We start from the raw sequence: 26273 nt of genomic DNA on the forward strand, positions 1-26273 counted from the left end.
TTCGTGGGCTACAGCTCACTTCATCAGATGCATAGAATGGAACATATAGTAAGAAGATATATATACATACATTCTCTGTATGTATATATAGTAAGAAGATATATATACATATATATGTTCCATTCTATGCATCTGATGAAGTGAGCTGTAGCTCACGAAAGCTTATGCTCAAATAAATTTGTTAGTCTCTAGGGTGCCACAAGTCCTCCTTTTCTTTTTGCGAATACACCCTAACACGGCTACTACTCTGAAACCTCCCACCAGTAATGCCACCACTGTGCAGCTGAGATACTGCAGGGTGCAGTACCACCTGCTACCAGCTGGGAGCTCCTGGAAGCTACACCTGGCTGCCATCACTGGCTGTGCAGCCCTTAGCCTGCAGGCAGCAGAGGAGGACCAAAGCAAGGCACAGAGGTGGCGGCTGTGGGGCTGTTTCAGCTCCCGTGCGCATCACCCTGCTGCCCCTGCTCCTGTCTCTGCAGGCCCAGATCCCAGCAGCCTGGCCCAGAGAGTGTCCCACGTTAGCACAGTGTTGAGGTGGGCTGGAGGAAGCTGAGGTGGTGTAGGGCGGCTCTGAGCTGGGAGGGGATGGTGTTGTATCTTTGGGGCAACAGCCTTAGGAAGAAATCACTTTAGATGCAGAGAGCTGTAAACCTTAAAAGACTTCCATTTATTGTCACACACTGAACTAAAACAAAGACCAGCCAAAACTGGCTGGGCTATCCCCTCATAATCTAACTCAGTTGCCACAGCAACAACAAGATTCTATTACTATGACAACCAAATACACAACATATTCCTCCCTCCCAAATGAGAACATCCCCTAAATAAAACAAACACTAAACTAGAGAAGGAGGGTAGACTGCCTCCATTCCCAGCTAAACCCCGGGGATTATTTTGCCCCGTAAATGTGGGTTTGCCCTAGCTAAAGATCCAGCCATTGAGGAGGCCTTCTGTCTCTAGATGGATTACGGCGGACTTCTGCTGGTGTTGTTGCACCCAAAAGTGTCTTGGGCGCAGGCCTGACAATGGGCTCAGGGCTCGTAGTGCGAACAGTTGAGGATGTGGTATCAGTTCGTTCAGGGAAGGGGGGTGTGTCCGCCGCAGGCGGTAATGGAGGGGGAAAGTCAGGAGCAGCTGACTCTTGGTATCTCGCCGGAGGTGGTTAAGCCAGGCAACTAAACTGAAGATGTTTCCTGGGGACTGGTATGACCTGGCAACAGCTGATCTACATGTCGCCACCAGGTGAGATCCTCTGCAGTCTGGACAGTGTAGGAAACAGGTCCTGTTTGAGCGAAGACAGTGGCAGGGACCCATTTAGCTCTAGAAACATAGTTCCGAGCCAGAACCAGCTGTCCCGGGCTAAAGGTTCGGTCTTTTGCTCGGGGTTCATGCCTGATGACTTGATCTTGCCGCTGACATTGTACAATTTGTTGGGGTTCAGAAGGTTTCAGCAGATCAAAGCAAGTGCGCAGCTGTCGGCCCATCATTAGAAAGGCCGGGGATGCCTTGGTCGTAGCATGAGGTGTGTTCCCGTAGGATAGTAAGAAGGTGTCCAGACGCTTTTGAACGTATAATGGTCCCCTTGCCGATTTCAAAACTTGTTTCATTGTCTGCACAAACCTTTCAGCTAATCCATTGGTGGATGGATGATATGATGCTGAAGTGATGTGGTGTATCCCATTTGCCTTCATAAAATTTCCAAACTCCTGAGAGACGATCTGCGGTCTGTTGTCGCTCACAAGTTGTTCTGGCAGACCGAAACGACTAAAGAGTCCTCGTAGTTTTTGGATAGTACTCTCTGCTGTAGTGGACTGCATTATAGAGACTTCTGGCCATTTAGAATGGGCATCTACCACCACCAAGAACATGCTTCCTTCAAGTGGGCCAGCGAAGTCAACATAAATATACTGCCATGGGTTTTCAGGCTGGTCCCATGGGTGTAGGCGTGCCCCTGGGGTGCATTCCTCACACCCTGACATAAAATACAAGCTCTTCCCTTCTCTTCAATAGCACTGTCCAATCCAGGCCACCAAAAATAGCTTCATGCAATTTTCTTCATGCACACTATTCCACAGTGACCTGAATGTAGTTGTTCTAACATCTGTGATCTCAGTGGTGGTGGTATAATGACACGTCTTCCCCACAACAAACAACCAGAATGGATTGATAATTCCATCCTCCTGGACATGTAGCCCATAAGGTCGTATGAGACCGGAGAGGTTTGTAGAGATGTTCCATGCATCACCAGGTCCATAACTCGGGACCATACTTGGTTAACGCGATTTGCCTTCTTTACTTGAGTAGCAGTGAAGAGTATGTTCTCTACCTGTTCAAATAAAAGATTGCCTTCTGGGCAATATCTTGACGTTTGACTGGCAAAGGCAGCCTTGAGAGACCATCCGCATTGCCGTGCAGAGTGGATTTCCGATATTGGATTTCATATGTGTGTGCAGAAAGCAACAATGCCCATTGTTGCATACGACTAGCAGCCAATGGGGGAATGCCCGTGTGTGGTCCAAAAATTAAAGTCAGAGGTCGATGGTCTGTGAGAAGTGTAAACTTCCATCCGAATAGGTACTAATGAAATTTCCAAATTCCGAAAACGATTCCCAATTCCTCACATTCGATTTGGGTATCGTTAGTTTCTGCTTTGCTTAGGGTGCGTGAAGCAAAAGCAATAGGTCTCTCTTCTCCCAAAGGCATAATGTGTGACACGATCACTCCCACTCCATAAGGGGAGGCATCGCAGACAAACCGTAGAGGTAAGAATGGATCAAAGTGTGTCAGAACTTCTGAATTTAGCAATGCAGCCTTAGTTCTGTTAAACGCAACATCCAAGAATTCAGTCCGCTTCCAGGCCTTGTTTTGCCCAAGGAGTTCGTGAAGTGGTTTTAGCAGTGTGGCTAACTGTGAGATAAACTTTCCATAATACTTCAATAGTCCTAGAAACGAGCGAAGCTGGCTAACATTTTGAGGAGGTGGAGACTCCACAATAGCTTTAACCTTTGTAGGGGCCTTACGAAGGCCAGTAGCATCAATGATGTGTCCCAAATATTCAACAGAGGGCTGGAAGAATTCACACTTGTCTTTGCGGACTCATAGGCCATACTCTTCCAGTCTTTGTAGTGTAGCCTCTAAATTCTTTAGGTGATCCTCCTCATTCCTTCCAGTGACCAGGATGTCGTCCAGATAGCACTGAACTCCTGGCAAGCCACACAAGATCTGGTCCATAGCCCTCTGGAACAAGGCGGGAGCAGACGTTATTCTGAAGGGTAGGCGACAGTATCGATAAAGCCCTTTATGCGTCACAATAGTCAACAGTTCTTGGGACTTTTCATCGATGTGCATCTGTAAATACGCTTGACTCAGATCAATCTTACTGAACTTTTTTCTCCCAGCCAGGCCCACAAAGTGGTCATCGATACGGGGAAGCAGGTATTCTTCTGCACACAACACTGGGTTGACAGTGACTTTAAAATCTCCACAAAACCGAAGGGAGCCATCTTTCTTCACTATTGGAATGATTGGAGTTGCCTGTGGGCTATGGATGACTGGTATTAGGACTCCATTTGTGACCAGGCGCTCTAGGTCCGCTTCAACTTTTTGTCTGATGGCCTATGGCACAGTTCTGGCTTTCAGATATTTTGGTTGACTGTCAGGTTTAATGTTCAATGTCACGGTGATTCCCTTCATACTTCCCAGATCCTCTCCAAAAACAGCAGCATGTTTCCTTAGTGCAGTGGTCAGATCGGTTTCTTCTTTAGTCATTCGGTGCACTTCTGCCCAGTTCAGCTGAATCTTCCTAAGCCAAGACCTACCCATTAAGGCTGGGTGATTGCCTTTCATCACAAACAGTGGCAATTTAGCAGCCTGTCCATTGAGCTCCACCTTAACATCAGTAGTACCCAATATGGGCACAGCTTCTCCCGTGTACGCCTTCAGAACATTTTTCATTGCCTTAAGAGGAAGATGCTGTAGCTTTTCTTTATACACAGTCTCGGAGACCAGCGAGACGGCTGCACCGGTGTCCAGTTCCATGCATACAGGTTTGCCATCCAACAACAGGATTACCCTGTATTCATGTGAGCCCACTGCCAATGGCAAAAGGTGGAGTGGCACTTCTTATTCTGACGAGGTGTCACCTCGATCATCCTGGATCTGCTCTAGGGTATGCAGATTTTCCCTTTTGGTCTACCAGACTGCAGGCCGCTTTGACTTTTGTTTACAGGCACACTGAATGTGTCCCTTTTTGCCACAGTGTTGACACTCTAGGTCCTTACACCAGCATTCTGATGCATGGTGACCCAGCTTACCACAGCGGTAACATTCCTGGCTCCCCAGGGTTTTGTGGGTAGGTTCTTGTGACACCTTATGTACCCTAGGGGATGCACCGATGTATTGCGCCTCCTTTGTAGCCAGTTCCATGGAGACCGCAATATCAACGGCCTTCTGTAAGGTAAGCTGAGCCTCTGTCAATAGGCGCTTCCATATAGCTTCACTGTGCAGGCCACACACTAACCTGTCATGTAGGGTGTGATTTAACATCTCCTTAAGTTCACAGTGTTCCACAAGCTTTTTCAAAGTTGCTACAAATTGTACAACTGTTTTGTCCTCTTTTTGGTCTCTTAGGTCTGTAATCGAGTGACCAAAGAGATTGAAGTTTGAAGAGACTGGTTTTTGAATGTTATAATTCTTGACGTCTGATTTGTGTCCATTTATTCTTTTACGTAGAGACTGTCCAGTTTGGCCAATGTACATGGCAGAGGGGCATTGTCCTGTAGTAGGTAACTTCTGCGTACTCTTCTGGCTCTGTCAATCTAATAAGCGATGGTCATATAAACACCACCCTATACTGGAAACCTACTGACCGCTATACTTACCTACTTGCCTCCAGCTTTCATCCAGACCACACCACATGATCCATTGTCTACAGCCAAGCTCTACGATACAACCACATTTGCTCCAACCCCTCAGACAGAGACGAACACCTACAAGATCTCTATCAAGCATTCTTACAACTACAATACCCACCTACTGAAGTGAAGAAACAGATTGACAGAGCCAGAAGAGTACCCAGAAGTTACCTACTACAGGACAGGCCCAACAAAGAAAATAACAGAACGCCACTAGCCATCACCTTCAGCCCCCAACTAAAACCTCTCCAACGCATCATCAAGGATCTACAACCTATCCTGAAGGACGACCCATCACTCTCACAGATCTTGGGAGACAGGCCAGTCCTTGCTTACAGACAGCACCGCAACCTGAAGCAAATACTCACCAGCAACCACACTCCACAGAACAAAAACACTAACCCAGGAACCTATCCTTGCAACAAAGCCCGTTGCCAACTGTGCCCACATATCTATTCAGGGGACACCATCATAGGGCCTAATCACATCAGCCACACTATCAGAGGCTCGTTCACCTGCGCATCTACCAATGTGATCTATGCCATCATGTGCCAGCAATGCCCCTCTGCCATGTACATTGGCCAAACTGGACAGTCTCTACGTAAAAGAATAAATGGACACAACTCAGACGTCAAGAATTATAACATTCAAAAACCAGTCAGAGAACACTTCAATCTCTTTGGTCACTCGATTACAGACCTAAAAGTGGCAATTCTTCAACAAAAAAACTTCAAAAACAGACTCCAACGAGAGACTGCTGAATTGGAATTAATTTGCAAACTGGATACAAGTAACTTAGGCTTGAATAAAGACTGGGAGTGGATGTGTCATTACACAAAGTAAAACTATTTCCCCTTGTTTATTTCCCCTCCTACTGTTCTTGTAAAGTGCTGGAAATGGCCAACCTTGATTATCACTACAAAAGGTTCGCCCCCCGACCCCGCTCTCCTGCTGGTAATAGCTCACCTTACCTGATCACTCTGGTTACAGTCTGTATGGTAACACCCATTGTGTCATATGTTCTGTGTACATAAAATCTCCCCACTATATTTTCCACTGTACGCATCCGATGAAGTGAGCTGTAGCTCACGAAAGCTTATGCTCTAATAAATTTGTTAGTCTCTAAGGTGCCACAAGTACTCCTTTTCTCTCTCTTTTATCGTTTTGGCTTCCCCATTTACTCTGCTGCAACGCTCCTCTTACCTAAGCTAAAGGTCCCTGTAGTGCCCAAAAATCATGTAGGGTTTGTTCATCAAGTAAGTTACTACTAGATCAATTGTAACATGAAAGTGGGGATAGCGATGTGCTGAACCTGTGGCATAGAGGGGTGGCAGCTTGGAAGTGCTGCTCAACCCAGCCTGCTGAGTCCAAGAGCATATAAGGGGTCAGCTTGGGAGTGCTGATTGACCCTGTCCACTCAGACGCGCTCTGTTAATGTGTGTGTGTGTGTGTTCATCTGACTCTGGGGCTGGAGGAACCCAGACCTGGGGAACCTAGGTCCTGCAGGATAGCTCCATTGGGAAGGAACTTCCAGAAGGGAGAAGTAGAGCTCTGTATGAAAACACAAGTGACAAAAGCTGTACATTGATAGTTTTTCAGACCCCCCACAAAGAGTAACCCTAATAAATGGGCATACCCCAAAGTAACGGGCATATCTGGTAACAGCTTTGTCCACACTCAAATGGTATTGCTTTAACTATACGAAAGAGGAGAAGAGAGCTTGCAGAAGGCAGACCTCAAGGGCTGAAACACCACCTTTAAGTCTGACAGATGTGACAGAGATTGTCTCTCTTAAGTGGGTCTCTTCAGCCACAGCCATGGCTGCCATAAAACCAACTGAGTACATTCTTTGTCGCTCAGGGGTGCATACCCATGGTCTCTCAAGACTGAAGGAGGCCTATTACTCAACTATACTAGTATAGTTACAACAGTACAAACTGCTTTTGCGGATGCAATACCGCATGCAGACGTGGTCGCCCCATCCCAGAACAGATATACTGGAATTGGAAAAGGTTCAGAAAAGGGCAACAAAAATGATTAGGGGTATAGAACGGCTTCCGTATGAGGAGAGATTAATAAGACTGGGACTTTTCAGCTTGGAAAAGGGACGACTAAGGGGGGATATGATAGAGGTCTATAAAATCATGAGTGGTATAGAGAAAGTAAATAAGGAAGTGTTATTTACTCCTTCTCATAATAGAAAAACAAGGGGCCACCAAATGAAATTAATAGGTAGCAGGTTTAAAACAAACACAAGAAAGTATTTTTTCACGCAACGCACTGCCAACCTCTGGAACTCCTTGCCAGAGGGTGTTGTGAAGGCCAATACTATAACGGGGTTCAAAAGGGAGCGAGATAGATTCATGGAAGATAGGTCCATCAATGGTTATTAGCCAGGATGGGCAGGAATGGTGTCCCTAGACTCTGTTTGCCAGAAGCTGGGATGGGGTGACAGGGTATGGATCACTTGATGACAACCTGTCTGTTCATTTCCCTTTGGGGCACCTGGCATTGGCCACTATCAGAGGACAGGATACTGGGCTTGATGGACCTTTGGTCTGACCCAGTATGGCTGTTCTTGTGTTCTTATATTCTTAATTATATCGGGGCTTGTCCAGGTGGGTAAGTTACACCAGCACAAGGTAAAGTGAGAATTTAAACCACTATAGTTACGTGAGTACCATTCCCCTTGTTGACGCTCTGATTCTAGGATAAGAGTGTCTACACAGGGAGTTATACCGGTGTAACAAAAGCCATTTAATTATACCGCTACAATTATTCCAGTATAGTTGATGAAACTTTTCCATTTGGAAAAGCCCCTGCTATAAATATCCCTTATACTGGTATAGCTATTCCCGTAGGAAAGGGGAATCAGCTACACCAGTATGAGGTGCCTCAGCTCTGATAGAACTGTATCCATACAGGGTTGTACTGATTTCATTCTTTCCGTAGAAAAATCACCCCCTGAAATAGTTAAAGCAGTATAAAAACTACGTACAGACAAGGCCTAACCAAAGCTGCATTGTTTAACTGATTACTGATTTAGGGCAAATCTACAGATCAAATGATGGGATAGAGCTCTCCTGTTGTCTTAATAACTCCACCTCCACAAGAGGTGGTAGCTTTGTCTGTGGGAGAAGCTCTCCCGCCAACATAGAGCTGTCTACACTGCACTTAGGTTGCTATAACCATGTCACTCTGGGGTGTGTATTACTGTACTGAAGTAATATTGTAGTGTAGACCAAGGCTGAGTTAAATCAGTGCAAATCCCTGTGTAGATTCTCTGTTAAATTGGTTTGAGTGCCTTGTATTGAGTTTAATTCAATCACACTATTTGTTGACATTGGGGAGAGGGGAGGGTCCTGAGTTGTTATTTGCACAGTGTTGCCAGTTCCCTTGACTTTTTTGTGGGTTTCCTGATATCTGGTGTTCACGTTAAAGTCCCAGTTCTTGGAACTCTGTGATCACCTGAGACTCTCGGCTTAGTTTTGTTTTTAAATGAAAGTTCGCAGCCCTCCTGGTTGCAGAGAAAAGCTAGAAAACACGACCCCCTAATGGCTCAGAAACCAGACGACAAACACTAGCCCCTCAAACGCACTGTGATTTAGCTCTTGTCCAAATCTCATGACTTGAGAGCCAATCCCATGGTTTCAGGGGCCTGGCCGCTGATGCTGAGCACTGGGGCTGGGCCACACTGGCTGCGTTGCACAGGCTGGGGCCCGCAGGGTGAGCCTTTCAAAACATGAGCCTGGGGCAAGCATTTGTGGCTCCCTCTAGGCCAAATGCAGCTGAGCTGTGAGGGGGTGTAAAGTGCATGGCAGGTAAACAGCAAAGCGGTGTAACTTGCATTGCTCTCGCACTCGGTGAATGGACACGACAAGGGGGAGTCGCTAGGCAAGGGATTGTAGGGAGCGGAGGAAGAGGCTGTGACTGGGGGTGGAATGAAGCAGCCCCTCATCCTTCTGCCTGCTCCATTCCCAGCACAGGGCCATATTCACCTGGGGGTGCCAAACCCATGCAAATGACCCCAGTCTGCCTCAGCGCAACTCCAGGCTTTCATGTTCCTGTGTCTGCGGGCCCAGAAAACCTTCCCCTTTACCTGTAAAGGGTTAAGAAGCTCAGCCCTGGTCTACACTAGGACTTTAGGTCGAATTTAGCAGTGTTAAATCGATGTAAACCTGCACCTGTCCACACGATGAAGCCCTTTATTTCGACTTAAAGGGCTCTTAAAATCGATTTCCTTACTCCACCCCTGACAAGTGGATTAGCGCTTAAATCGGCCTTGCCGGGTCGAATTTGGGGTACTGTGGACACAATTCGACGGTACTGGCCTCCGGGAGCTATCCCAGAGTGCTCCATTTTGACCGCTCTGGACAGCACTCTCAACTCAGATGCACTGGCCAGGTAGACAGGAAAAGAACCGCGAACTTTTGAATCTCATTTCCTGTTTGGCCAGCGTGGCAAGCTGCAGGTGACCATGCAGAGCTCATCAGCAGAGGTGACCATGATGGAGTCTCAGAATCGCAAAAGAGCTCCAGCATGGACCGAACGGGAGGTATGGGATCTGATCGCTGTATGGGGAGAGGAATCCGTGCTATCAGAACTCCGTTCCAGTTTTCGAAATGCCAAAACCTTTGTCAAAATCTCCCAGGGCATGAAGGACAGAGTCCATAACAGGGACCCGAAGCAGTGCCGCATGAAACTGAAGGAGCTGAGGCAACCCTACCAGAAAACCAGAGAGGCGAACGGCCGCTCCGGGTCAGAGCCCCAAACATGCCGCTTCTATGATGAGCTGCATGCCATTTTAGGGGGTTCAGCCACCACTACCCCAGCCGTGTTGTTTGACTCCTTCAATGGAGATGGAGGCAATACGGAAGCAGGTTTTGGGGACGAAGAAGATGATGATGATGATGAGGTTGTAGATAGCTCACAGCAAGCAAGCGGAGAAACTGGTTTTCCCGACAGCCAGGAACTGTTTCTCACCCTGGACCTGGAGCCAGTACCCCCCGAACCCACCCAAGGCTGCCTCCTGGACCCAGCAGGCGGAGAAGGGACCTCCGGTGAGTGTACCTTTTAAAATACTATACATGGTTTAAAAGCAAGCATGTGAAAGGATTACTTTGCCCTGGCATTCGCAGCTCTCCTGGATGTACTCCCAAAGCCTTTGCAAAAGGTTTCCGGGGGGGGGGGGGGGGGCAGCCTTATTGCGTCCTTCATGGTAGGACACTTTACCACTCCAGGCCAGTAACAAGTACTCGGGAATCATTGTACAACAAAGCATTGCAGTGTATGTTTGCTGGCGTTCAAACAACATCCGTTCTTTATCTCTCCGTGTTATCCTCAGGAGAGTGAGATATAATCCATGGTCACCTGGTTGAAATAGGGTGCTTTTCTTCAGGGGACACTCAGAGGAGCCCATTCCTGCTGGGCTGTTTGCCTGCGGCTGAACAGAAATGTTCCCCGCTGTTAGCCACAGGGAGGGGGGAGGGTTGAGGGGGTAGCCACGCGGTGGGGGGAGGCAAAATGTGACCTTGTAACAAAAGCACATGTGCTATGTATGTAATGTTAACAGCAAGGTTTACCCTGAAAGAGTGTAGCCAGTGTTTTATAAAATGTGTCTTTTTAAATACCGCTGTCCCTTTTTTTTTCTCCACCAGCTGCATGTGTTTCAATGATCACAGGATCTTCTCCTTCCCAGAGGCTAGTGAAGATTAGAAAGAAAAAAAAACGCACTCGAGATGAAATGTTCTCCGAGCTCATGCTGTCCTCCCACACTGACAGAGCACAGACGAATGCGTGGAGGCAAATAATGTCAGAGTGCAGGAAAGCACAAAATGACCGGGAGGAGAGGTGGCGGGCTGAAGAGAGTAAGTGGCGGGCTGAAGAGAGTAAGTGGCGGGCTGAAGAGAGGGCTGAAGCTCGAATGTGGCGGCAGCGTGATGAGAAGAGGCAGGATTCAATGCTGAGGCTGCTGGAGGACCAAACCAGTATGCTCCAGTGTATGGTTGAGCTGCAGCAAAGGCAGCTGGAGCACAGACTGCCACTACAGCCCCTGTGTAACCAACCGCCCTCCTCCCCAAGTTCCATAGCCTCCACACCCAGATGCCCAAGAATGCGGTGGGGGGGCCACCGGCCAACCAGCCACTCCGCCACAGAGGATTGCCCCCCAAAAAAGAAGGCTGTCATTCAATAAATTTTAAAGTTGTAAACTTTTAAAGTGCTGTGTGGCATTTTCCTTCCCTCCTCCACCACCCTCCTGGGCTACCTTGGTAGTCATCCCCCTATTTGTGTGATGAATGAATAAAGAATGCATGAATGTGAAGCAACAATGACTTTATTGCCTCTGCAAGCGGTGATCGAAGGGAGGAGGAGAGGGTGGTTAGCTTATAGGGAAGTAGAGTGAACCAAGGGGTGGGGGGTTTCATCAAGGAGAAACAAACAGAACTTTCACACCATAGCCTGGCCAGTCATGAAACTGGTTTTCAAAGCCTCTCTGATGCGTACCGCGCCCTCCTGTGCTCTTCTAACCGCCCTGGTGTCTGGCTGCGCGTAACCAGCAGCCAGGCAATTTGCCTCAACCTCCCACCCCGCCATAAACGTCTCCCCCTTACTCTCACAGATATTGTGGAGCACACAGCAAGCAGTAATAACAGTGGGAATATTGGTTTCGCTGAGGTCTAAGCGAGTCAGTAAACTGCGCCAGCGCGCCTTTAAACGTCCAAATGCACATTCTACCACCATTCTGCACTTGCTCAGCCTGTAGTTGAACAGCTCCTGACTACAGTCCAGGCTGCCTGTGTACAGCTTCATGAGCCATGGCATTAAGGGGTAGGCTGGGTCCCCAAGGATACATATAGGCATTTCAACATCCCCAACCGTTATTTTCTGGTCTGGAATAAAGTCCCTTCTTGCAGCTTTTGAAACAGACCAGAGTTCCTGAAGATGCGAGCGTCATGTACCTTTCCCGGCCATCCCACGTTGATGTTGGTGAAACGTCCCTTGTGATCCACCAGAGCTTGCAGCACTATTGAAAAGTACCCCTTGCGGTTTATGTACTCGGCGGCTTGGTGCTCCGGTGCCAAGATAGGGATATGGGTTCCGTCTATGGCCCCACCACAGTTAGGGAATCCCATTGCAGCAAAGCCATCCACTATGACCTGCACATTTCCCAGGGTCACTACCCTTGATATCAGCAGATCTTTGACTGCGTGGGCTACTTGCATCACAGCAGCCCCAACAGTAGATTTGCCCACTCCAAATTGATTCCCAACTGACCGGTAGCTGTCTGGCGTTGCAAGCTTCCACAGGGCTATCGCCACTCGCTTCTCAACTGTGAGGGCTGCTCTCATCTTGGTATTCATGCGCTTCAGGGCAGGGGAAAGCAAGTCACAAAGTTCCATGAAAGTGACCTTACGCATGCGAAAGTTTCGCAGCCACTGGGAATCATCCCAGACCTGCAACGCTATGCGGTCCCACCAGTCTGTGCTTGTTTCCCGAGCCCAGAATCGGCGTTCCACAGCATGAACCTGCCCCATTAGCACCATGATGCCTACATGGGCAGGGCCCATGCTTTCAGAGAAATCTGTGTCCATGTCCTGATCACTCACGTGACCGCGCTGACGTCGCCTCCTCGCCCGGTAGCGCTTTGCCAGGTTCTGGTGCTGCATATACTGCTGGATAATGCGTGTGGTGTTTAATGTGCTCCTAATTGCCAAAGTGAGCTGAGCGGCCTCCATGCTTGCCTTGGTATGGCGTCCGCTCAGAAAAAAGGCGCGGAACGATTGTCTGCCGTTGCTCTGACGGAGGGAGGGGCGACTGACGACACGGCTTACAGGGTTGGCTTCAGGGAGCTAAAATCAACAAAGGGGGTGGCTTTACATCAAGGAGTATTTCAGGCAGGACTTCACGGAGGGTTCCAATAAGAAATGGTGCACCTAAGTTATTGTTCTTATTGGAACAAGGAGGTTAGCCTGGCCTCTGATTGATACATGGCTAGATTTACCTTGCTGCACCTTCTCTGTGAGTGACTGCAGTGTGACCTAGAGGAATGAGTCCCCTAGACAGGGGAGGAGGCAAATGAGTACAAAACAAATCTGGTCTATTTCTTGTTTTGATCCACTCCATCTATCTTTTACATCTTTGGCTGGCAGCAGACGGTGCAGAAGGACTGCATGCCATCCACATCTCATGGCTGCTCGGCAGAAGATGGTACAGTACAATTGCTAGCCATCGTCATCTCTTGCCTGCCCGCCAGAAGATGGTACAGTACGACTGCTAGCAATCCATATTGCCTGCCTGCTCACCATAAGACGGTTCAATAGGACTGACTGCAGGACTAAAGAGAATGACCTGGTCAAGTCACTCCAAATTTAGTCCCTGCGCCCATGTCTGCCCAGGCGCTCCCAGCTGACGTGGCCAGGAGCACCTCGGACATGACGAGGACGGCTACCAGTCGTACTGTACCGTCTGCTGCCAGAAGGCAATGGGTTGCTGCTACTGTGTAGCAATGCCGTACCACATCTGCCAGCACCCAGGAGACATACGGTGACGGTTACCTGAGAGGGCTCCATGCTTGCGGTGGTATGGCGTCTGCACAGGTAACTCAGGAAAAAAGGCGCGAAATGATTGTCTGCCCTTGCTTTCACGGAGGGAGGGAGGGAAGGGGGGCCTGACGATATGTACCCAGAACCACCCGCGACAATGTTTTAGCCCCATCAGGCATTGGGATCTCAACCCAAAATTCCAATGGGCAGCGGAGACTGCGGGAACTGTGGGATAGCTACCCACAGTGCAACGCTCCGGAAGTCGACGCTAGCCTCGGTACTGTGGAAGCACTGCGCCGAATAATGCACTTGGAGCATTTTCTGTGGGGACACACACACTCGAATATATAAAACCGATTTCTAAAAAAACGACTTCTATAAATTCGACCTTATTCCGTAGTGTAGACATACCCTCAGATAACATGGTTGGCACCTGGCCAAAAGGACCAACAGGGGGAGAAGATACTTTCAAATCTGTGGGGGAAGGTTTTTGTTTTGTGTTTCTTTGTGTTCTCTCCAGGTCAGCGAGGAAGCAGGGCAAGGAAAATACATCTCCTAAAGCCATACCTGAACTAAGCATCTAAGATTACAAATTGTAAGTAATAGGAAGGAAATGCATTAGATTATTTTTTGTTTTAGCTTGTGAATTTTCCCTATGCTAAAAGGGAGGTTTATTCCTGGGTTTTTTTTTGTAACTTTAAAGTTTTGCCTAGAGGGGAATCCTCTGTGTTTTGAATCTGATTTCCCTGTAAAATTACATTCCATCCTGATTTTACAAAGGTGCTTCTTTTACTTTTTCTTTATAATAAAGTTCTGCTTTTAAGTACGAAATTGGTTTTTAGTGTCCTAAAAAGGCAAGGGGCTGGTCTGTGCTTACCTTGTTAACCTATTTGGTTGGTGTATTATTCTCAAGCCTCCCCAGGAAAGGGGGTGAAGGGGCTTGGGGGGATATTTTAGGGAAACAGAAACTCCAAGTGGTTCTTTTCCTAAATCTTTGTCTAACTCACTTGGTGGTGTCAGAAGTACCCATCCAAGGACAAGAAAGGATTTGTGCCTTGGGGAAGTTTTTAACCTAAGCTGGCAGAAATAAGCTTAGGGGGTCTTTCATGTGGGTCCCCACATCTGTACCCTAGAGTTCAGAGTGGGGAGGGAACTCTGACATGGTGGCAGAGCGGTGGGATCATTTTGAACCAGAAGCACAAACCTCAGGATATTAAAAGGACTTATTTTCTTCTTTTGGCTGCTTGGAAGGCAGGGAGGTGTTTTTTTTTTAAAAGGACCCTTTTTTTTTTTTTTTTTTTTTTAAAGCTGACAGCAGCTGGAGTTTTTTTTTCTTTCTTTGCCTGAAGGCAGAGGAGTTAAGTTCCTGAAAGGGAATTCACAAGCTGTTTGTTTTTTCTTTCTAGCTCTTGAGTTAGGCTGGGCTAAGAGCAGGGAAGCTAGGATAATGGAAAGTGATGTCCAAATAAACTAGATTTAGCTAGACTGGAAGAAAAAGAAAACGAACATAAAAAAAGGATGGAATTAAGAAAATTAAAAATTAATGCAAAGAAAGCTGCCCACAAGAAATCTGTGGAGGCAAAAACAGCCAGAAAGGAGTCTGCCCACAAGAAAGCTATGAAGGCCCAGAGGGAGGCCCAGAAGCATGCTCAGGAGAAGAGGAAAAAAGAGAGAAAGCATGACCTGGAGGTGATGAAGTTAAAACAACAAAATCCTTCAGCAGCTGCCTCCAGTTCCCCAAAAATCCACAAATGGGAGAGACTATGTCCACAGTATAATAAATCCAGTAATATTGCTAAATATTTCATCACCTTTAAAAAACTGTGCACACTCTATGCAATTCCTAACAATCACAAAATGACCACATTGGTAGCAAAATTGAGTCGCAGAGCTCTGGACATATTCAACAGGACACCTATTGAGGATGCTTCGGACTATGGTAAATTTAAGAATTTGGTTTTAAAACAATTTCAAATCACACCTAAAACTTACAGAGTAAAATTTAGAGCCCTTAAGAGAGGGCCTGGACTAAGTAATGTGGCTTATGTAAACCAAATAAAGGATCTGTTAGATAAATGGGTCAAAGAAGGGGGTGTAACTAGCTTTAAAGGAATGTGTGATTTGGTTATACAGGAGCAATTTCTGACTATGACCAATGACAATATAAAACAGTGTTTATGGGATAAAAAAATGGACTCAGCAGCTTCTTATGCTGATCAATACAAGCAGTCCCAGACTGTCAAAGAGGCGGGGCAAATCGAAACCAAACGGGTGGAGGCAGCAGAGAGAAACAACCCTGGTCGCAGTTTGAGCGGATACCAGAAGGGACACCCTGAGACCACACCCTACCACCCGGGGCAGCCCAAGGCCCCAACTACACCCCAAGAAAAAACCCAGACACCTTATCGTCCCACCACACCATTCTCCAGCAACCCATCTTGCCTCAGTGACCAGTCAGCTGGGCGATGCTTTAAATGTAACGTGCTGGGGCATGTAAAGGCCAACTGCCCCAAGATCCTGAACAGACTGCAGTTCATTGCACTGGGGTCACACCAAAGGTCCTCAGGCCCAAATGCCTCCCAAATATCCTCAAAGCAAAGGGAAACTGTAAGTGTGGACAAAAAAAAAAGGTTATCGCGTGAAGGGACACTGAAGCACAGGTGTCAGCTATCCACCAATCCTTAGTGGACCCCAAATTCATCAACCCAGAGGCCCAAGTAATAATTCAACCCTTCAAGTCAAACTCTTTTGACTTGCCTACAGCCAAGTTGCCTGTCCAGTACAAGGGCTGGTCAAAAATGTGAACTTTTGTAGTCTATAATAATTATCCCATTCCCATGCTGCTGGGGGAAGACTTGGCCCACCATGTGAAGTTAGCCAAGAGGGTGGGACTGGTCACCCGCAGCCAGGCTAAGCAAGCCTTCACACCTAGCTCTGTTCTTGAGCCTTCTACAAGGGCCCAGTCTGTGTTACCAGAGACCTAGACTGAGGTGGTGGAACCGAACCCCATGCCAACGTCTGCGACAGCAGTAGTGAATCCAGTCACAGAGACCCAGCCAGAGCCAGTCCCAAAACCTGAACTGGCGGAGCAACCAGCACCAGAACTGTTGCCAGCACTGAATCCAGTGCTTGCAACCCCATCTACAACTCCACACCAGAGGGCACCACCAAACCCGCACTGGCAGCAGCAGCTAAACCTGCACAAGAGGCTCAGCCGGAGCCTAAAACACTACATAGTGCACCAGCAAAAAGCGGTTCACAGTCAATGGAAACAGCCCCATCCCCTGCATCGCTTCCAAAGGGACTAAGACCAAGTCCACAATCCAGTGAGAACATAATGTCTCCAGCATCAAGGAAACAGTTCCAGGCCAAGCAGGAAGCAAATAAAAGCCTCCAGGGAACTTGGACGGTGGCACGAAACAACCTACCGCCTCTCAGGTCTTCTAACCTATCCCAGTTTGTTGTAAAAAAAGAACTTTTATACAAGAAAACTCTTTCTGGTGGTCACCAGGAAGACTGGCATCCTCAAAGACAGTTGGTAGCTCCAACTAAGTACCAGGTAAAGCCCTTAAGATTAGCTCACGATCATCCTAGTGGCCATGCTGGGGTGAACAGGACCAAAAACCATTTGGGGAAGTCATTCCACTGGGAGGGAATGGGCAAGGACATTTCTACTTATATCCGGTCTTGTGAGGTATGCCAAAAAGTGGAAAAACCCCAAGACCAGGTCAAAGCCCCTCTCCAGCCACTCCCCATCACTGAGGTTCCCTTTCAGCAAGTAGCTGTGGATATTCTGGGCCCCTTTCCAAAAAAGACACCTAGAGAAAAGCAGTACATACTAACTTTCATGGATTTTGCCACCCGATGGCCGAAAGCAGTAGCTCTAAGCAACACCACGGCTAAAAGTGTGTGCCAAGCATTAACAAACATTTTTGCCAGGGTAGGTTGGCCCTCCGACATCCTTACAGATTCGGGAACTAATTTCCTGGCAGGGACCATAAAAAGCCTGTGGGAAGCTCAAGGGGTGAACCACTTGGTTGCCACCCCTTACCACCATCAAACAAATGGCCTGGTGAACAAGTTTAATGGAACTTTGGGGGCTAAATACGTACATTCGTAAATGAGCACTCCAATAATTGGAACCTAGTGTTGCAGCAATTGCTCTTTGCCTACAAAGCTGTACCACATCCCAGTTTAGGGTTTTCACCATTTGAACTTGTGTATGGCTGTGAGGTTGAGGGGCCATTACAGTTGGTAAAACAGCAATGGAAGGGGTTTACGCCTTTTCCAGAAACTAACATTCTGGACTTTGTAAACAACCTACAAAACACCCTCCAAACCTCTTTAGCTCTTGCTAAAAAAAACCTAAAAAATGCTCAGAAAAAGCAAAAAGCCTGGTATAATAAACATGCCAGAGAGCATTCCTTCAAAGTAGGGGACCAGGTCATGGTCTTAAAGGCGCTCCAGGCCCATAAGATAAAAGCATCGTGGGAAAGGCCATTGATGGTCCAAGAGCACCTGGAAGCTGTTAACTATCTCATAGCATCCCCCACCTCAACCCTAAAGCCTAAAGTGTACCATGTTAATTCTCTAAAGCCCATTTATTCCAGAGAATTAAAGGTTTGTCAGTTTATAGCCCAGGGAGAGAATGACGCTAAGTGGCCTAAAGGTGTCTACTACAAAGAAAAAAGTAACGGTGGCGTGAAAGCGGTAAACCTCTCAATGACCCTCGATGTATGCAGCAACAGCAAATCAAGGAGCTGTGCACTAGCTTCGCGCCAATGTTCTCAGCCACCCCAGAACGAACCAAATGGACATACCATTCCATTGACATAGGTAATGCTCGCCCAATTAAAGCCCAACCTTACCAGGTGTCTCCTCAAGCCAAAACTGCTATAAAACGGAAGATCCAGGACATGCTACAAATGGGTGTAATCCGCCCCTCTAACACTGCATGGGCATCTCCAGTGGTTCTAGTTCCCAAATCAAATGGGGAGATATGCTTTTGCGTGGACTACCATAAGCTAAATGCTGTAACTCGTCCCGACAAGTATCCAGTGCCACGCACAGATGAGCTATTGGAGAAACTGGGACGTGCCCAGTTCATCTCTACCTTGGACTTAACCAAGGGGTACTGGCAAGTACCGCTGGATGAAAGGTCAGCCTTCATCACCAATGTAGGGCTGTATAAATTTAATGTGCTCCCTTTCGGGCTGCAAAAGGCACCCGCCACTTTCCAAAAACTTGTAAATAGTCTCCTAGTGAAATTGGAAAAATCTGCAGTAGCCTACCTTAATAATGTGGCCATCTTTTCTAATTCATGGGCAAAACACTTAAAGCATCTGCAAAAAGTCTTCGAGCGCATAAGAAAGGCAGAACTAACTGTTAAGGCTAAAAAGTGTCAAATAGGGCTAAACAAAGTAACTTACCTTAAACACCAGGTGGGTCAAAAAACTATCAACCCCTACAGGCCAAAGTGGATGCTATCCAAAAGTGGCTTGTCCCCAAAGTAAAAAAAAACAGGTCCAATCCTTCTTAGGCTTGGCTGGATATTACAGGCGATTTGTACTGCACTACAGCCAAATCACCGCCCCACTAACAGACCTAACCAAAAAAAACCAGCCAAATGCAGTTCAGTGAACTAAAGAGCGTCAAAAGGCCTTTAACCAGCTTAAAGCAACACTTATGTCTGACCCTGTGCTAAGGGCCCCAGACTTTAACAAACCTTTCCTAGTAACCACAGATGCCTCCGACCGTGGTGTGGGAACAGTTTTAATGCAGAAAGGACCAAATCAAAAATTCCATCCTGTCGTGTTTCTCAGCAAAAAACTGTCTAACAGAAAAAGCCACTGGTCAATCAGCAAAAAGAAATGTTATGCCATTGTATACGCTCTAAAAAAGCTACTCCCATATGTTTGGGAACGGCATTTCCACCTACAAACTGACCATGCTGCGCTAAAGTGGCTTCATACCATCAAGAACAATAACAAAAAAATTCTTTGGTAAAGTTTAGCTCTCCAAAATTTTAATTTAAAAATACAACACATTTCAGAAGCTTCTAACAAAGTGGCTAATGCCCTGTCTGTAAAAGTTTCCCAAAATCAGCTTGTTAAAATCGTCCTTAAAATGTAAAAAATATTGTTAGTTTTTATATTATCAGTAGTATATCTAAAGATGCATGTGTCTTATTAATTCTGTTTTCTCCTAACGCTCCAAAAAAAAAAAGAAAAATCACAGCCAGTGTGGAGCAGGCTGTCCAGCACTGTCTATGATTTGCGGTGCCATGTCATAAACATACAGCTAAGGGTAGCTTAGCTTTACCTGTAAAGGGTTAAAAAGCTCAGATAACCTGGTTGGCACCTAACCAAAAGAACTAATAAGGGGAAGAAAATACTTTCAAATCTGCGGGGAAAGGTTTTTGTTTTGTGTTTCTTTGTGTTCTCGCCGGGTCAGCAAGGAAGCAGGGCAGGAAAAATACATCTCCTAAAGCCATACCTAAACTAAGCATCTAAAATTACAAATTGTGAGTAATAAAAAGAAAATCCATTAAATTATCTTTTGTTTTAGCTTGTAAATTTTCCCTAGGCTAAAAGGAAGGTTTATTCCTGTTTTTTTTTGTAACTTTAAAGTTTTGCCTAGAGGGGAATCCTCTGTGTTTTAAATCTAATTACCCTGTAAAATTACCTTCCATCCTAATTTTACAAAGGTGTTTCTTTTACTTTTTTCTTTTTAATAAAGTTCTGCTTTTAAGAACCTAATTCGTTTTTAGTGTCCTAAAAACCCAAGGGGCTGGTCTGTGCTCACCTTGTTAACCTATTTGGTTGGTATATTATTCTCAAGCCCCCCCAAAAAAGGGGGTAAAGGGGCTTGGGGGAATATTTTAGGAAAACAGAAACTCCAAGTGGTTCTTTTCCTAAATCTTTGTCTTAACTCACTTGGTGGTGGCAGCAGTACCCATCCAAGGACCAAAAAAAAAAAAAAAATTGTGCCCCTCGGGAAAGTTTTTAACCTAAGCTGGTAAAAATAAGCTTAGGGGGTCTTTCATGCGGGTCCCCACATCTGTACCTTAGAGTTCAGAGTGGGGAGGAAACCTTAATAGGGGGTTGCTGTAATGCAGATCGTTCATTCTTCCCCATCTCTCCTTCCTCTAGGACAGGGGTCTCAAGCTCAATTTACCTTAGGACCAGTGCCAGTCCTCAAATCCTCAGAGGGCCAATAATGTCACTCATGTGGCCCTGGCTGACTTTGCTCGGCAACTAGTGATGGTATCTCTGTCCCTCTCCCCCAGCCAATGGGAGCTGTGGGAGGCGGCTCCTGCAGCAGACAGAGCAGTGATTATGAGTGATTATGAGTTTACGCAATTAAACTTTTATAGGTGACCTGACTAATTTAAATGACAGTTGATCTCCATTCATTGTGAATAGTTAGGTTTCAGAGTAACAGCCGTGTTAGTCTGTATTCGTAAAAAGAAAAAAGAAAAGGAGTACTTGTGGCACCTTAGAGACTAACCAGTTTATTTGAGCATGAGCTTTCGTGAGCTACAGCTCACTTCATCGGATGCATGATGATGCATCCGATGAAGTGAGCTGTAGCTCACGAAAGCTCATGCTCAAATAAACTGGTTAGTCTCTAAGGTGCCACAAGTACTCCTTTTCTTTTTTCTTTTTGTGAATAGTTAGATTTTTAAAGTCTAAAATGGAACGTCGGCACATAGTTCAAAATGTCCTATCTTACCATTCTGAAGGCCTGTGAATGTTGCATTTTTAAGTGTTGTTTACTATGATTATGTGTCTCCAATTTATGTGTCATATTTTGAAACAATGTTTGATAACTATGTATGTGGATAGGTTTGCAATTATCAAAAAAGAAGCTTACAAGCAGTGGAAGATTGGACAAATGACCAGGGAGGAGTATAAAAATATTGCTCAGGCATGCAGGAGTGAAATCAGGAAGGCCAAATCACACCTGGAGTTGCAGCTAGCAAGAGATGTTAAGAGTAACAAGAAGGGTTTCTACAGCTATGTTAGCAACAAGAAGAAAAGGACCTAGGGGTGACAGTGGACGAGAAGCTGGATATGAGTCAGCAGTGTGCCCTTGTTGCCAAGAAGGCCAATGGCATTTTGGGATGTATAAGTAGGGGCATAGCGAGCAGATCGAGGGACGTGATCGTTCCCCTCTATTCGACACTGGTGAGGCCTCATCTGGAGTACTGTGTCCAGTTTTGGGCCCCACACTACAAGAAGGATGTGGATAAATTGGAGAGAGTCCAGCGAAGGGGAACAAAAATGATTAGGGGTCTAGAGCACATGACTTATGAGGAGAGGCTGAGGGAGCTGGGATTGTTTAGTCTGCAGAAGAGAAGAATGAGGGGGGATTTGATAGCTGCTTTCAACTACCTGAAAGGGGGTTCCAAAGAGGATGGCTCTAGACTGTTCTCAATGGTAGCAGATGACAGAACGAGGAGTAATGGTCTCAAGTTGCAATGGGGGAGGTTTAGATTGGATATTAGGAAAAACTTTTTCACTAAGAGGGTGGTGAAACACTGGAATGCGTTACCTAGGGAGGTGGTAGAATCTCCTTCCTTAGAGGTTTTTAAGGTCAGGCTTGACAAAGCCCTGGCTGGGATGATTTAACTGGGAATTGGTCCTGCTTTGAGCAGGGGGTTGGACTAGATGACCTTCTGGGGTCCCTTCCAACCCTGATATTCTATGATTCTATGATTCTATGATAAGAAGGTCAGGGAAAGTGTGGGCCCCTTACTGAATGAGGGAGGCAAGTTAGTGACAGAGGATGTGGAAAAAGCTAATGTACTCAATGCTTTTTTTGCCTCTGTCTTCACGAACAAGGTCAGCTCCCAGACTACTGCATTGGGCAGCAAAGTATGGGGAGGAGGTGACCAGCCCTCTGTGGAGAAAGAAGTGGTCCAGGACTATTTAGAAAAGCTGGATGAGCACAAGTCCATGGGGCCGGATGCGCTGCATCCGAGGGTGCTAAAGGAGTTGGCGGATGTGATTGCAGAGCCATTGGCCATTATCTTTGAAAACTCATAGAGATTGGGTGAGGTACCAGATGACTGGAAAAAGGCTAATGTAGTGCCCATCTTTAAAAAAGGGAAGAAGGAGGATCCTGGGAACTACAGGCCAGTCAGCCTCACCTCAGTCCCTGGAAAAATCATGGAGCAGGTCCTCAAGGAAGCAATTTTGAAGCACTTAGAGGAGAGGAAAGTGATCAGGAACAGTCAGCATGGATTCACCAAGGGCAAGTCATGCCTGACTAACCTAATTGCCTTCTATGATGAGATAACTGCCTCTGTGGATGAGGGGAAAGCAGTGGACGTGTTATTCCTTGACTTTAGCAAAGCTTTTGACACGGTCTCCCACAGTATTCTTGCCAGCAAGTTAAAGAAGTATGGACTGGATGAATGGACTATAAGGTGGATAGAAAGCTGGCTAAATCATCGGGCTCAACGGGTAGTGATCAATGGCTCCATGTCTGGTTGGCAGCAGGTATCAAGCGGAGTGCCCTAAGGGTCGGTCCTGGGGATGGTTTTGTTCAATATGTTCATTAATGATCTGGAGGATGGTGTGGATTGCACCCTCACCAAGTTTGCAGATGACACTAAACTGGGAGGAGTGGTAGATACTCTGGAGGGTAGGGATAGGATAGAGGGCCCTAGACAAATTAGAGGATTGGGCAGAAAGAAATCTGATGAGGTTCAAGAAGGACAAGTGCAGAGTCCTGCACTTAGGATGGAAGAATCCCATGCACTGCTACAGACTAGGGACTGAGTGGCTAGGCAGCAGTTCTGCAGAAAAGGACCTAGGGGTTACCGTGGACAAGAAGCTGGATATGAATCAACAGTGTGCCCTTGTTGCCAAGAAGGCCAATGGCATTTTGTGATGTATAAGTAGGAGCATTGCCAGCAGATCGAGGGACGTGATCATTCCCCCCTTTTCGGCATTGGTGAGGCCTCATCTGGAGTACTGTGTCCAGTTTTGGGCCCCACACTACAAGAAGGATGTGGAAAAATTGAAAAGAATCCAGTGGAGGGCAACAAAAATTATTAGGGGGCTGGAGCACGTGACTTATGAGGAGAGGCTGAGGGAACTGGGATTATTTAGTCTGCAGAAGAGAAGAATGAGGGGGCATTAGATAGCTGCTTTCAACTACCTGAAAGGGGATTCTAAAGAGGATGGATCTAGACTGTTCTCAGTGGTAGCAGATGACAGGACAAGGAGTAATGGTCTCAAGTTGCAGTGGGGGAGGTTTAGGTTGGATATTAGGAAAAACTTTTTCACTAGGAGGGTGGTGAAGCACTGGAATAGGTTACCTCGGGAGGTGGTGGAATCTCCATCCTTAGAGGTTTTTAAGGTTAGGCTTGGCAAAGCCCTGGCTGGGATGATTTAGTTGGGGATTAGGTCCTGCTTTGAGCAGGGGGTTGGACTAGATGACCTCCTGAGGTCCCTTCCAACCAATGTTCCCTCTAATTTTTGACAGGCCGTGCGTGCAAAAAATTTCTTCTATGCAAATTTTTGACAGGCCGTGTGCACAAAAAATTTCTTCTGTGCAAATTTTTGTGTGTGCGGTGTTTCGCCATGTGCGCGGGGTTTAGGTTCTCTGTGCACGCACGCACGCGCACAGCTTAGAGGGAACAGTGCTTCCTACCCTGATATTCTATGATTCTATGAACTCATATGAGCTTGCAGCGTCCAGCGGGTATAACTGGGCATTACACGACGGAGATTCCTAGGGTTGTGTCTGGGGCCGGAGATACTGGCTAGTGTCATTCGGTTGCACAATCCAAAGAGCAGCTTACATACCAGAGGCTGTGCGTGAACAGCCCAGGAGTGGGGGTTCTCACAGCAGAGCACAGTAAGGCTGGCTCCCAGAGTCAAGGATTGAAGTGACATAGCAGATCACAGGTCCGGACAACACCAGGGTGGAATGTCAGCCCCCCCTTCCCAGCTGTGACACCGCAGAGCCTTTACCCCTATGTCCCCCTTCCCAGCTGTGACATCACAGAGCCTTGCCTATATCCTCATTCCTCTGTTCCCAACTCCCAATTCCTGTTCCCCATTCCCTGTTCCCTCATTCTCCCATTCCCTTTCCCACTTCCCGTCCTTCTTCTTAGCAGGCCCAAATATACCTGCAGTGCACATCCCTAGTTACACCCCTTACAACTTATGGTCATGTTCCATTCTGGAGAGTCGTGAGTTGGGGTCTTCGTTCCACCTCTTTTGTACCCCATTGGAGGGGTAAGGAGTGAGGCTGTGTTCTGGTCAAGGCCAGGCTTTTCTTTGGCGTTTAGTGTTTCTTGTGCCTCCCCCTCCCCCCCCCCCCCAATTCTCCCTTGCCCCTCCTGACTGGTTGTTTGACCTTGCCTCGAGATAGGAGCCCAGACAGCCTGCGCCTCTGCATTGTACTCCCACCATACCCTGCTCCACCTCTTATCTCTTCCCATTATACTAACAACCCCAGCTGGCAGTGGGAAATGCCGCACACAGTTTCTTTGTGCTTTGTCCTTCACAGTAAAGATGTAAGAGTATCAAAAGTCAAACCCCAAATTCTCTCTCAGGCTAACAAACAGTCTGGGCCGGGTTAATTATTTAATAATTTGGCAAAATGGGGCACAGGCTGCAGAGGATTTTATATCAATATTCAATGAGTAGCTAGGAGTTTAACCCGGTCAACCAGGGTCCAGCCAACTGCCCCATTAGCAGCCGGGCAGTGCCGCACCCCCATGTTCTGTTCTGTTCTATTCAGTCCTCACAGCCCTACAGGGTTCCAGCACTGTCTAGCTCAGAGGTGGGCAAACTGCGGGCTGGGGGCCACATCTCGCCTGCAGGACCGTCCTGCCAGGCCCCTGAGCTCCCGGCCAGGGAGGCTAGCCCCCAGCCCCTCCCCCGCTGTCCCCCTACCCCTGCAGTCTCAGCTCGCAGTGCCGCCAGTGCGCTGGGCGGTGGGGCTGCGAGCTCCTGCTGAGCAGCGCAGCTGCGAGCGCCGCCGGCCTGCCCCAGTGCTCTAGTGCCGCTGCCAGTCCTGCTGCTCTGAGCGGCATGGTAAGGGGGCAAGGGGCAGTTGGATAGGCATGGGAGTCCCGGGGGCCCTGTCAGGGGGTGGGGCAGTCAGGGGACAGGGAGCAGGGGGGTTGGATAGAGGGTGGGGTCCTGGAGGGCAGTTAGGGGTGGGGGGTCTTGGGAGGGGGCGGCTAGGGGAGAGGGAGCAGAGGGGGGTTGGATGGGGCGGGGATTCTGAGGGGCGCGGTCGGGGGCAGGAAGTGGGAGGGGTCGGATAGGGGACAGGGGCCAGGCCACGCCACGCCTGGCTGTTTGGGGAGGCACAGCCTTCCCTACCCGGCCCTCCATACAGTTTTGGAACCCCGATGTGACCCTCAGGCCAAAAGGTTTGCCCACCTGGGCACCAGCCACACGACTCGCGTCTCTCACAGTGGGGGGATTTTAAATCTGTTTATCGGTTGGTGGATGTGGTGCCTGTAGAGCCTTAAACAATAAATATGCCTGTTTGGGCCTTGCAGTGAAAATGAGCACGTGAGCAAGGGTGGGGAAAAGCAAGCGACGGAGGGAGGGGGGATGGAGTGAGCGGGGAGCAGGGCCTCGGGAAGGGGTGGGGCCTCAGGGAAGGGGCGGGGCAGTCAGCGGAGCAAGGGTGTTCAGTTTTCTGGAATTAGAAAGTTGGCAACCCTAGGTGCCTACCATGCTCCGCGCACTGGTGACTAGAGGCAGGTCTGAGATGTCACCTGGCACTGGGAACCCAACGGGGGGATGTGTGGGGCTGTTCCTGGCTCCTGCAGAAG

At 47.6% G+C, this 26273-nt stretch overlaps 1 protein-coding gene across 1 annotated transcript in view; it reads left to right on the forward strand.

Annotated features, from left to right (window-relative positions):
* LOC141998860 (E3 ubiquitin-protein ligase TRIM11-like) overlaps window positions 1-25484 on the forward strand; it is a 78664-nt gene extending 53180 nt beyond the window's left edge. Inside the window, exon 9 of the mRNA XM_074971833.1 lies at window positions 25386-25484. Coding sequence (XP_074827934.1) covers window positions 25386-25484 — 99 coding nt within the window. The remainder of the gene's footprint in view (window positions 1-25385) is intronic.
* The last annotated feature ends 789 nt before the right edge of the window (window positions 25485-26273 follow it).

This window comes from Natator depressus, chromosome 14 (genome assembly GCF_965152275.1).
Source record: "Natator depressus isolate rNatDep1 chromosome 14, rNatDep2.hap1, whole genome shotgun sequence".
Taxonomy (NCBI): Eukaryota; Metazoa; Chordata; order Testudines; family Cheloniidae; genus Natator; species Natator depressus.